At 51.6% G+C, this 12,930-nt stretch overlaps 1 protein-coding gene across 1 annotated transcript in view; it reads left to right on the top strand.

Moving 5' to 3' along the window:
* Positions 1-12,930, top strand: part of LOC114360614 (fibrillin-1-like) — a 48,396-nt gene that overhangs the window by 33,740 nt on the left and 1,726 nt on the right. The window contains exons 32-37 of the mRNA XM_028315369.1: positions 151-297; positions 881-997; positions 1,367-1,470; positions 1,819-2,080; positions 8,246-8,570; positions 11,834-12,067. Of these exons, the coding sequence (XP_028171170.1) occupies positions 151-297; positions 881-997; positions 1,367-1,470; positions 1,819-2,080; positions 8,246-8,570; positions 11,834-12,067 (1,189 nt within the window). The remainder of the gene's footprint in view (positions 1-150; positions 298-880; positions 998-1,366; positions 1,471-1,818; positions 2,081-8,245; positions 8,571-11,833; positions 12,068-12,930) is intronic.

Genomic DNA, 12,930 nt, shown 5'->3' with positions numbered 1-12,930 from the left:
TTCCTCCACGCCCTTCCTAAATTCTTCGAAAGTCAAGTGTTTCACTCTTGTCATGATTGTTGATTTATGCTCTTCATCCCCGCTTTTCACTTATCTGCGTCATTAAGGGCTACGTCATACTTAGCTGTTATAATTTTATTTACGTTGCAGTGATGCTGGGCTTCAACTGCACCGACGTGGACGAGTGCAAGTCGCCGCAGTCGTGCCAGTACGGCGAGTGCGTCAACACGCAGGGCTCGTACGTCTGCCGCTGCCCGCCCAACTACGAGCTCGTCTCCGACGGCACTGCCTGCTTTGGTAACTTTCGTCTTCAGCTCATTTAGTCTCCATGAACACGATCGTCTCTAATGAAGGGTACTAGAGGCGAATAGAGGATTTGGCCCAAATTTTCGTACACTATTTAAATTGGTTGGGGAGGCTTCATAGTCATCATTATTTCAGCCACAGGATGTTAACTGCTGAATATAGGCCTCCCCCAATGATTTCCATATTGACCGATTGGTAGCGCCTTGCATCCAGCGCCTTCTTGTCTCACGCTGCGCTTTCTGGTACATCGCCTCAAAGCTGCCTCATCAATCGTCAGTTATGCGTACTATCTGCCCTGACCATTGCCACTTCACTTTGCTAATCCGTCGGGCTATGTCTGCGATTTTAGTAGTTCGTTTACTATCCGTATAGGAACTAAAATCGCTGACATTATTTTCTTATTTCTGATTCGGTCTCGTAGAGAATGATTATAGCCATTTTCATAGTACGCTGTGTAACTTTGTGATTCTTTATAAGACCCAAAGGGCGCGTCCTTCATGCCTTCTGATCTAGGCAATGCCAGAAGATAAATAAAATTGCCATAAAAGTTGTAATTTTTCATCTTCTATTCCAGACTCGCGCAAGGCGCGCTGCTACGGCGAGGTGCAGGTGCGCGCGGGCGCCGAGCACTGCCACGACAGCGACGAGCTGTCCGAGGACGGCACCATGGCCGCCTGCTGCTGCTCTGTCGGTCAGTGACGATACTTCATGCTTTTGGCAAAACTACGATCATTATCATCATCATAATTTCAGCCATAGGACGTCCATTGCTGAACATAGACCTTCCGCAATGTTTTCCATTTTGATTCATTGGTAGCGGTTTGGGTCCAGCGCTTTCCTGCTACCTTTTGATCCACAAGGTTGTGGATGGACGTCCCACGCTGCGATTCCCGGTACGCGGCCTCCATTCCAGAACCTTGCTGCCCAATCGGCCGTCAGTTCTGCGTACTATGTACCCTGCCCATTGCCACTTCAGCTTGCTAATCCGTCGGGCTTGCTAAACTACGATTGCCTTGATAATAGTTTATTCTGAGACTGAATATACGCTCATGTTTTACAGGTGTCGCATGGGGCAATTACTGCGACCTTTGCCCAGAGCCGGGAACTGAAGCTTATAGACAACTTTGCCCTGGAGGACCTGGCTACCAACCTGTGCTTGAACCGGTATGTTTTTTTTATCACATTTTTTTATCTTTGAAAGTCTTTGTGGAATAAAATAGTTAAGTTATCATTATCACCATCATTAGCCAGTTGCTGATTACTTCAAGTCATAAGATTTCCCAAGGAGTGTCAAATAAATCTTCTTTTCTCATGCAGCTACTGCCATCTATCTTCTTGATGTCTTCTATGCTTACCATGTTATCCGAGACCTCCGGAGCCGCTAACCACACGTTGTGTCGGTTTTGCAACTGATATGGTTGATACACTACTACTTTAGCTTGCTACATCTTTGGTCTATGTCCATTGTCCATTACTTTGTCCTCTTCTTCATATACCAAATTCCACTTCCAGCCTTCATACGTGGTAACCCTAGCCGACATCGACGAGTGCGAGCAGCATCCAGCACTTTGCGAGCACGGCACGTGCACGAACACGTTCGGCTCGTTCGTGTGCACGTGCGGCGACGGCTGGCAGCTGACCGACGACGAGCGCAAGTGCGTCGACGTCGACGAGTGCGCCGTGCCCGGGGTCTGCGGCCCGGGCATCTGCCGCAACCTGCCCGGGTCTTACGTCTGCCTGTGCCCGGAGGGATACGTGCCCATGCCTAATAACAGTGAGTGCACACCTCTACTCTACCATGAAGATGCATAATTATTATTACTGACGGGATTTCTACCATGTACCTTAATTTTGAGTTTCCGATATTTCGGCACTGTTGCAAGCGCCATGGTCACGGAGTAACTGAAGAAACTTGCAGGTGAGATGTCTGCCCATAACATCTCACCCGCAAGTTTCTGACCATGAAAGTTTGAAACAATATAGGTATGAAGATGTAATTTATTTTTATTTGCATTTGGNCTGATTGAAGCGCCGCGCGGCCAGGCCGGCCGGTCGAGCGTTGCCACACGTTGCCAGCTCTCCGCTCGACCCGCTCTCCCGCAAAATGTTTACGCGCTAAGCGCGGTAACCACACTACGTTATTAATTGGTTAGGAAAAAAATAGTTGATGTTAAAATTTGACCTACCTATTTTTTATTAAAAATGTCATCTATAAACGATACCTAATGTCAGGAAAAAATTTGGATACTGATACAAAAGTCACCCTGTATGTGGGACTGTTCATAACTAAAGTGGTGTGCCTAGGGAGGGCTGGCAACTGCGCGCTGACGGTCGCACGTGCCGCGACGTAGACGAGTGCGCGGGCGGCGCGCGGCCGTGCGGCGGCGGCGAGTGCCGCAACACGCCCGGCTCCTACGCCTGCGCCTGCGCCGACGGGCTGCTGCCGGCGCCTGACAACGCCGCGCCCACCTGCATCGACATCGACGAGTGCTCCGACGTACGTATTCACACCGATTGTTTCTATCTATTATACTATACAGGGTGAAAACGATAAGTGATCTCACTCGATTATTTCTAAACTGTACAAGACTAGCGGCCGCCCGCGACTTCGTACGCGTGGATCCCGTTTTACCCCCTTAGGGGCCCGTTCCCGTGGGAATTTCGGGAATTCCTTTCTTAGTGCACCTCTACGGTACCTAAGCTACGTCCCTTCCAAATTTCAAGTGCCTACGTTTAGCCGTTTAGGCTGTGCGTTGATCTGTAAGTCAGTCAGTCAGTTTCTCCTTAAAACTGGTTACTGATCCTGTAAGTGCTTCACGAGTTCTTTCAAACGCGCGGAAGCTGGAAACATTGAATTTTCGGATGGAACCAGTTTATTCTTTAACCTATAATTGATACTGTTTGAAAGAACTCATGAAGCACTTTCAGGATCAGTAACTAGTTTTTTGGTAACTTGTAGGTAGTTTATAAATAATCGAGTGAGATCGCTTATCCACCCTGTATTGTATAAACAAACTTCTGTGGTGCTCTCACCATCAATGACACGACTTATTTTATTGGAGAGATTTTTTACTATCAACAGGGTTGATCCAACTTTATTATCTCATTTTTTTTATAACGATAACAACGCCCAATGGCTGAAATCACAATAAATGTGAAAACTAACTTATTTTCATGTTCCAGGTGCCAGATCTCTGCGGCGCGGGCGAGTGCCGCAACACGATCGGCAGCTTCGTGTGCCGCTGCCCCGACGGGTACAGCGTGAAGCCCGAGCAGGGCCCCGCCTGCACCGACGACGACGAGTGCGAGCTCGGCACCTGCGACTGCCACCCCGCCGCCGACTGCATCAACCTGCCCGTGAGTACTTGTGCCGCGACACGATTGCAGCTTCGTGTGCCGCTGCCCCGACGGGTACAGCGTGAAGCCCAAGCAGGGCCCCGCCTGCACCGACGACGACAAGTGCGAGCTCGGCACCTGCGACTGCCACCCTGCCGCCGACTGCATCAACTTGCCCGTGAGTCTGAGGACTTGTTCCACACAACATAATAGCAATACAGACGAGTGCACGATTTACGAGGATTTAATTTAAGCAAACGCTAGATGAAGGTGATAGGTTTTTGGATACCATTACGAATCGAATTGTACAACTAATATTAGGAATCTTTTTCCGTTACTCCTTTACAGTTCTGATAAAAGGGAGCACCTTGTCCTTACGCCCTTGAATATTTTTTTCACAGCCTTTCACTTCTATTTCAAAATTTCAAGCAACAATTTCTTCCTAGGCCATCTTTTCTTTCCTTTACCTCTTTCAATGACATTTCAGCATTGTAAATGACCGTAATATGTTCCAGGGCTCCTTCCAATGCCGCTGCCGCGACGGCTGGCGCGGCGACGGGACAGAGTGCGAGGATGTGGACGAGTGCGTCACCAACAATGGAGGCTGCCACCCTCGCGCCACCTGCCGTAATACTGACGGCTCCTTCGTCTGCCTCTGCGACACGGGCTACAAAGGAGATGGGTATGACACAAGTATTTGCTCTTTGTATGTTGTTATTCGTCCTCCAAACACTGTTGTCGACATGATATCCTGAAATGAGATGATGTGGAAAAGGTTCTCCTACTTGCTTGCGACTTAGCGAAAGGAGCAGATGTGATGCAAGGCCTGTAAAGGTTGTAATCGACAGACTATACACTTATCACTGACTAAACGTTGTTACCTACTAAGTACAGCGCTCTCGTGATGCAATTTTAATTTTGAACAGCTCGTTAAAAGTACCAGCAACTTTGTGTTTCTCTTCCCCCCATCTCTAGGAACTAACCTGTGAAGATTTTTGATGTGTATCACGTCTATGTCCAGATACTCGTGCGTGGACATCGACGAGTGCGCCAACGACCCGACGCTGTGCGAGAACGGGCACTGCACCAACACGCCCGGCGGCTACTACTGCGACTGCGACGTCGGCTTCACCAAGACCCCCGACGAGAGAGCCTGTCTTGGTACGACTTGTATTCTACTCTCAAAGATATTTTTACGGATCTTAGGATAAGGCAAAAATGCCCGTTTTCATCATCACCCCTAATTTTTAAGTGACCCATATAAAATCTAAATTCGTGGCAAGTGTTACCATAGCGGTCACTTAAAAATTAGGGATTGATGGTGAAAACGGACATAAGGCTATGGTGGAATTTTAAGGTTTGACATCACTAACGGTCCTCAAGATGGCGACTTTCTCTCATTACCACATGTTTATTTTGCAATCAAGAAACACAACTTTCATTCAAAAAGCGCTTTGCCTAAGCTTGGTGACTAATAAACATAAATGGTTTTCACAGACATGGACGAGTGCGCGACTTTCGACAACGTATGCGTATTCGGCCGCTGCGTGAACACATACGGCATGTTCAAGTGCATCTGCGACAAAGGCTACCAGTCTGATAACGTCGACGAATGTAAGTTTAACCCTTCAAATGCCCTTTCTAAATGTCTTCGTCACCAAAGTCATTCTATTATTTTCATGATTGTTAACTTGCTCCTTATCAAGATTTTCCTTGCTCTATCATATAAGTCTATGGAGAAGTATCAGTATGTTTTTGGAAATTTTTAGGTAGTTCAGTCAGCTTTCGTATCTGTTTGCTTGCTTTGAACAATACATTTACAATTTGTAAATAAAATGATTTACTTGAATTAATTTATTTAGTACTATCTTTTGCCCGCGGCTTCACCCGCGTGGAATCTTGTATGTCACAGAAAAACTTTATCGCGCGCGTCCCTGTTTCAAAAACCGGGATAAAAACTATCCTATGTCATTTCCCGGGACTCAAGTTATATCTATGCCAAATTTCATCAAAATAGGTTCAGTGGTTTAGGCGTGAAAGCAAGACAGACAGACAGACAGACAGAGTTACTTTCGCATTTATAATATTAGTATAGATTCAACGCCACATTACTTGGAAGAGCACATGAGGAAGGCATGATTTGTTATAATTAACCTTTTTTTACACTTGGCAGAAAAAAAAAATCTTCCCTTATCTGTCCATCATAGCTGGCTTTATACGCATATGTAATAACGTTGCAGTGATGCTGGGCTTCAACTGCACGGACGTAGACGAGTGCAAGTCGCCGCAGTCGTGCCAGTACGGCGAGTGCGTCAACACGCAGGGCTCGTACGTCTGCCGCTGCCCGCCAAACTACGAGCTCGTCTCCGATGGCACTGCCTGCTTTGGTAACTTTTGTCTTCAGCTCATTTAGTCTCCACGAACACGACCCTCTCTAATGAAGGGTACTAGAGGCGAATAGAGGATTTGGTCCAAATTTTCGTACACTATTTAAATTGGTTGGGGAGGCTTCATCGTCATCATTATTTCAGCCACAGGATGTTAACTGCTGAATATAGGCCTCCCCCAATGATTTCCATATTGACCCATTGGTAGCGCCTTGCATCCAGCGCCTTCTTGTCTCACGCTGCGCTTTCTGGTACATCGCCTCAAAGGAACTAAAATCGCTGACATTATTTTCTTATTTCTGATTTGGTCTCGTAGAGAATGGTTATAGCCATTTTCATAGTACGCTGTGTAACTTTGTGATTCTTTATAAGACCCAACGGGCGTCTCCCCATTGCCTCTGAGCTAGACAATCATCAACAGCCCTTTACAATCCACTGCTGGACTATGAGCCTCCTCCACTATAGTGGAGGGTTTTGCCATAATCTCCACGCTAGGCAGGCGGGTTGGAGATCGCAGTTTAAAAGATTGATGTTTTTCAGAGAGCGCTGCTGCCCATTCTCTGTTTGATGTGTAGTCCCTAAGTCGCCTCTTACGACACCCGCGGGAAGAGTAGGGGTTGGTGACAAATGTATTCTACTCTGCCTAGGGCTAGACAATGCCAGAAGATAAATAGAACTTGTATTGCAGACTCGCGCAAGGCGCGCTGCTACGGCGAGGTGCAGGTGCGCGCGGGCGCCGAGCACTGCCACGACAGCGACGAGCTGTCCGAGGACGGCACCATGGCCGCCTGCTGCTGCTCCGTCGGTCAGTGACAAATGACAATACTTCATGCTTGTGGCAAAACTACGAGTATTTTGATTGATTGGTAGCGGTTTGGGTCCAGCGCTTTCCTGCTACCTTTTGATCCAAAAGGTTGTGGATGGACGTCCCACGCTGCGATTCCCGGTACGCGGCCTCCATTCCAGAACCTTGCTGCCCAATCGGCCGTCAGTTCTGCGTACTATGTACCCTGCCCATTGCCACTTCAGCTTGCTAATCCGTCGGGCTTGCTAAACTACGATTGCCTTGATAATAGTTTATTCTGAGACTGAATATACGCTCATGTTTTACAGGTGTCGCATGGGGCAATTACTGCGACCTTTGCCCAGAGCCGGGAACTGAAGCTTATAGACAACTTTGCCCTGGAGGACCTGGCTACCAACCTGTGCTTGAACCGGTATGTTTTTTTTATCACATTTTTTTATCTTTGAAAGTCTTTGCGGAATAAAATAGTTAAGTTATCATTATCACCATCATTAGCCAGTTGCTGATTACTTCGAGACATAAGATTTCCCAAGGAGCGTCAAATAATTCTTCTTTTCTCATGCAGCTACTGCCAGCTATCTTCTTGAGGTCTTCTATGCTTACTATGTTATCTGAGACCTCCGGAGCCGCTAACCACACGCTGTGTTGGTTCTGCGACTGATATTGCCGATCTACTGATACGTTATATCCTTGGTCTATGTTCATTACTTTGGTATTTAACATATAAGTACCAAATGTCAATTTCAGCCGTCATACGTGGTAACCCTGGCCGACATCGACGAGTGCGAGCAGCACCCAGCACTTTGCGAGCACGGCACGTGCACAAACACGTTCGGCTCGTTCGTGTGCACGTGCGGCGACGGCTGGCAGCTCACCGACGACGAGCGCAAGTGCGTCGACGTCGACGAGTGCGCCGTGCCCGGGGTCTGCGGCCCGGGCATCTGCCGCAACCTGCCCGGGTCTTACGTCTGCCTGTGCCCGGAGGGATACGTGCCCATGCCTAATAACAGTGAGTGCCTAGTAACACCTCTACTCTACCATGAAGATTGAAGATGCATAATTATTATTACTGACGGGATTTCTACCATGTACCTTAATTTTGAGTTTCCGATATTTCGGCACTGTTGCAAGCGCCATGGTCACGGAGTAACTGAAGAAACTTGCAGGTGAGATGTCTGCCCATAACATCTCACCCGCAAGTTTCTGACCATGAAAGTTTGAAACAATATAGGTATGAAGATGCAATTTATTTTTATTTGCATTTGGGACTTACTGGGACTTAACTTGTTGAGTTACTAAAACTTAAATTGGTAGTCAAACTGTACTGCTATGCAGGAGTCATACTTCGTTGTTGGATCTTTCGACGGAATCAAGAGATGATATTTTGTACCTTCATCTTTGTCCTTTACAGAGGAGTGCGTCGACGTGCGCCAACGGCAATGCTACCTAGAATGGGACGCGGACAACAACGAGTGCTCGAACGCGGCCGGCGCGGCGCAGACGCGGCGCGTGTGCTGCTGCTCCGTGGGCCGCGCGTGGGGCGCGCCGTGCGAGCGCTGTCCCGCGCCCAGCGAGCCCGCCTACGCCGCGCTGTGCGGCGCGCGGCCCGGCCTCTACCGCAACCCCGTCACCAACGAGACCAAGCCCATCAACGAGTGCGACATCATGCCGCAGCTGTGCAAGCCTGGCACCTGCCACGACACGCCCACCGGCTTCACTTGCAGCTGCGACCATGGGTACGTCCTTACTTCGCTGATACTCTTAGGTACATGCTCCGTGCGAGCGCTGTCCGGCGCCCAGCGAGCCCGCCTACGCCGCGCTGTGCGGCGCGCGGCCCGGCCTCTACCGCAACCCCGTCACCAACGAGACCAAGCCCATCAACGAGTGCGACATCATGCCGCAGCTGTGCAAGCCTGGCACCTGCCACGACACGCCCACCGGCTTCACTTGCAGCTGCGACCATGGGTACGTCCTTACTTCGCTGATACTCTTAGGTACATGCTCCGTGCGAGCGCTGTCCGGCGCCCAGCGAGCCCGCCTACGCCGCGCTGTGCGGCGCGCGGCCCGGCCTCTACCGCAACCCCGTCACCAACGAGACCAAGCCTATCAACGAGTGCGACATCATGCCGCAGCTCTGCAAGCCTGGAACCTGCCACGATACTCCCACCGGCTTCACTTGCGGCTGTGACCACGGGTACGTCCCTGCTTCCCTGATACACCTAGGTACATTCACCGTGCGAGCGCTGTCCGGCGCCGAGTGAGCCCGCCTACGCCGCGCTGTGCGGCGCGCGGCCCGGCCTCTACCGCAACCCCGTCACCAACGAGACCAAGCCCATCAACGAGTGTGACATCATGCCGCAGCTGTGCAAGCCTGGCACCTGCCACGATACTCCCACCGGCTTCACTTGCGGCTGTGACCACGGGTACGTCCCTGCTTCCCTGATACACCTAGGTACATTCACCGTGCGAGCGCTGTCCGGCGCCGAGTGAGCCCGCCTACGCCGCGCTGTGCGGCGCGCGGCCCGGCCTCTACCGCAACGCCGTCACCAACGAGACCAAGCCCATCAACGAGTGCGACATCATGCCGCAGCTGTGCAAGCCTGGCACCTGCCACGACACTCCCACTGGATTCACTTGCGGCTGTGACCATGGGTACGTCCCTGCTTCCTTGATACACCTAGGTACATGCTCCGTGCGAGCGCTGTCCGGCGCCGAGCGAGCCCGCCTACGCCGCGCGCCCCGGCCTCTACCGCAACCCCGTCACCAACGAAACCAAGCCCATCAACGAGTGTGACATCATGCCGCAGCTGTGCAAGCCTGGCACCTGCCACGATACTCCCACCGGCTTCACCTGCGGCTGCGACCATGGGTAGGTACGTCCTTACTTCGCTGATACTCTTAGGTACATGCTCCGTGCGAGCGCTGTCCGGCGCCCAGCGAGCCCGCCTACGCCGCGCTGTGCGGCGCGCGGCCCGGCCTCTACCGCAACCCCGTCACCAACGAGACCAAGCCCATCAACGAGTGCGACATCATGCCGCAGCTCTGCAAGCCCGGTACCTGCCACGACACGCCTACTGGGTTCACTTGCGGCTGCGACCACGGGTACGTACCTGCTACCCTGATACACCTAGGTACATGCTCCGAGCAAGCGCTGCCGTCACCAACGAGATCAAGCCCATCAACGAGTGCGACATCATGCCGCAGCTCTGCAAGCCTGGTACCTGCCACGACACGCCTACTGGGTTCACTTGCGGCTGTGACCACGGGTACGTACCTGTGTCCCTGCCTACACCTAGGTACATGCTCCGAGCGAGCGCTGCCGTCACCAACGAGACCAAGCCCATCAACGAGTGTGACATCATGCCGCAGCTGTGCAAGCCTGGCACCTGCCACGATACTCCCACCGGCTTCACTTGCGGCTGCGACCATGGGTACGTCCCTGCTTCCCTGATACACCTAGGTACATTCACCGTGCGAGCGCTGTCCGGCGCCGAGTGAGCCCGCCTACCGNACGTACCTATATTATTAAAAAGTTTCGCAGATGAAATCCTCTTATAAGGTTATGAATTTTAGGAGCATGTCATGAAACCAAAATTAAGAGCTTGTTTTAAAAAAAATCCTTTTATTTATGATGGGGAATTTACTGCGGCGTAGTAGCAGAGATTTTCCGTTTGTAGATAATAATTTCGAAGAAATAGGGATGTTTCGTGGATAAAGCAAGAAAGTAGCAAGAGTTTGAATAAGTCCGTCGGTGAACTTACCAAAAAAAAACTCTAAATGTATTTTTCACTTTTTTAAACTAAAATTTTCATCACCTTCGTGGCATCACCTTCATGGTGTTTTATACANGTCACCAACGAGACCAAGCCCATCAACGAGTGCGACATCATGCCGCAGCTCTGCAAGCCCGGCACCTGCCACGACACGCCTACTGGCTTCACCTGCGGCTGTGACCACGGGTACGTACCTGTGTCCCTGACTGTACCTAGGTACATGCTCCGTGCGAGCGCTGTCCGGCGCCCAGCGAGCCCGCCTACGCCGCGCTGTGCGGCGCGCGGCCCGGCCTCTACCGCAACCCCGTCACCAACGAGACCAAGCCCATCAACGAGTGCGACATCATGCCGCAGCTCTGCAAGCCTGGTACCTGCCACGACACGCCTACTGGCTTCACTTGCGGCTGTGACCACGGGTACGTACCTGTGTCCCTGACTGTACCTAGGTACATTCACCGTGCGAGCGCTGTCCGGCGCCCAGCGAGCCCGCCTACGCCGCGCTGTGCGGCGCGCGGCCCGGCCTCTACCGCAACCCCGTCACCAACGAGACCAAGCCCATCAACGAGTGCGGCATCATGCCGCAGCTGTGCAAGCCTGGTACCTGCCACGACACGCCTACTGGCTTCACTTGCGGCTGTGACCACGGGTACGTACCTGTGTCCCTGACTGTACCTAGGTACATTCACCGTGCGATCGATGAGTGCCATCGACGAGTGTGATATCATGCCGCAGCTGTGCAAGCCTGGTACCTGCCACGACACGCCCACCGGCTTCACTTGCGGCTGCGACCATGGGTACGTATCTGTGTCCCTGCCTACACCTAGGTACATGCTCCGAGCAAGCGCTGCCGTCACCAACGAGACCAAGCCCATCAACGAGTGCGACATCATGCCGCAGCTGTGCAAGCCTGGCACCTGCCACGACACTCCCACTGGATTCACTTGCGGCTGTGACCATGGGTACGTCCCTGCTTCCTTGATACACCTAGGTACATGCTCCGAGCGAGCGCTGCCGTCACCAACGAGACCAAGCCCATCAACGAGTGAGACATCATGCCGCAGCTCTGCTAGCCTGGCACCTGCCACGATACTCCCACCGGCTTCACTTGCGGCTGTGACCACGGGTACGTACCCGTACCACAACCTCACATAAATATAAAGCAAAATTTCCCTCTTCCCTTCTAGCCCCGTCCTTCCCTGTTTAAATAAGGAACTAACTTGTTACAGATACGAGCACGACAACACGTCGCACCTGTGCCGCGACGTGGACGAGTGCGCGTTAGGCCGCGCGCGTTGCCGTGGATTGGCACAGTGCGCCAACGTGCCGGGCTCGTACGAGTGCCGCTGCCCGCCCGGCTACCGCCTCACGCCCAGCCTCGACGAGTGCGAGGACGTCGACGAGTGCGACGACGAGCGCCTGTGCGAGCACGGCGACTGCAAGAACACGCTTGGATCGTACAGGTGCCAAATCCCAATCCCAACTAATTATAAATGCGAAGTAACTCTGTCTGTCTGTCTGTCTGTCTGTCTGTCTGTCTGTCTGTCTGTCTGTCTGTCTGTCTGTCTGTCTGTCTGTCTGTCTGTCTGTCTGTCTGTCTGTCTGTCTGTCTGTTNTCGCTCCGAACTCCGAAAATCGGTCAAATGAACTAGTTCGGTCTTCTAGTACTATTAACTAGCACATTTTAGTACACTGATTCTATTAGGTAGATCGACCGAAAAAAGTCTTTATTCATATGCAGTTATGGTCCAATATCGAAAAATACTCGCTACACACTCGCAGAGCCGAATCCATCTCGCTCGCGCGCGGTTTTCACCAATTTCACGTCTCGTTCACACCTATTCATTAGTGATCGGCTGTACCAAAGTGAACTAAAAGACCGATTTGAACGACCAAGACGGAATAGTTCGTTCTCGTTCACTTAATTAAAGGAATTGCTTCCTATTAGTACATAGTACATGTACTACACCCGGCATGTGCGGATACGCCATAACTAGGCTTTAGTTATGGCGTATCCGCACATGCCGGGTGGCACGGCCGGTTCGGTTCGGTTANTCACCAACGAGACCAAGCCCATCAACGAGTGTGACATCATGCCGCAGCTCTGCAAGCCTGGTACCTGCCACGACACTCCCACCGGCTTCACTTGCGGCTGCGACCACGGGTACGTTACCTATGTCACTGACTGTACCTAGGTACATGCTCCGAGCAAGCGCTGCCGTCACCAACGAAACCAAGCCCATCAACGAGTGTGATATCATGCCGCAGCTGTGCAAGCCTGGTACTTGCCACGACACGCCCACCGGCTTCACTTGCGGCTGTGACC

Source organism: Ostrinia furnacalis, unplaced genomic scaffold, assembly GCF_004193835.3.
Source record: "Ostrinia furnacalis isolate ACB-3 unplaced genomic scaffold, ASM419383v2 OfSCF5104, whole genome shotgun sequence".
Lineage (NCBI taxonomy): Eukaryota > Metazoa > Arthropoda > Insecta > Lepidoptera > Crambidae > Ostrinia > Ostrinia furnacalis.
This window is presented reverse-complemented; position numbering and strand designations above follow the sequence as displayed.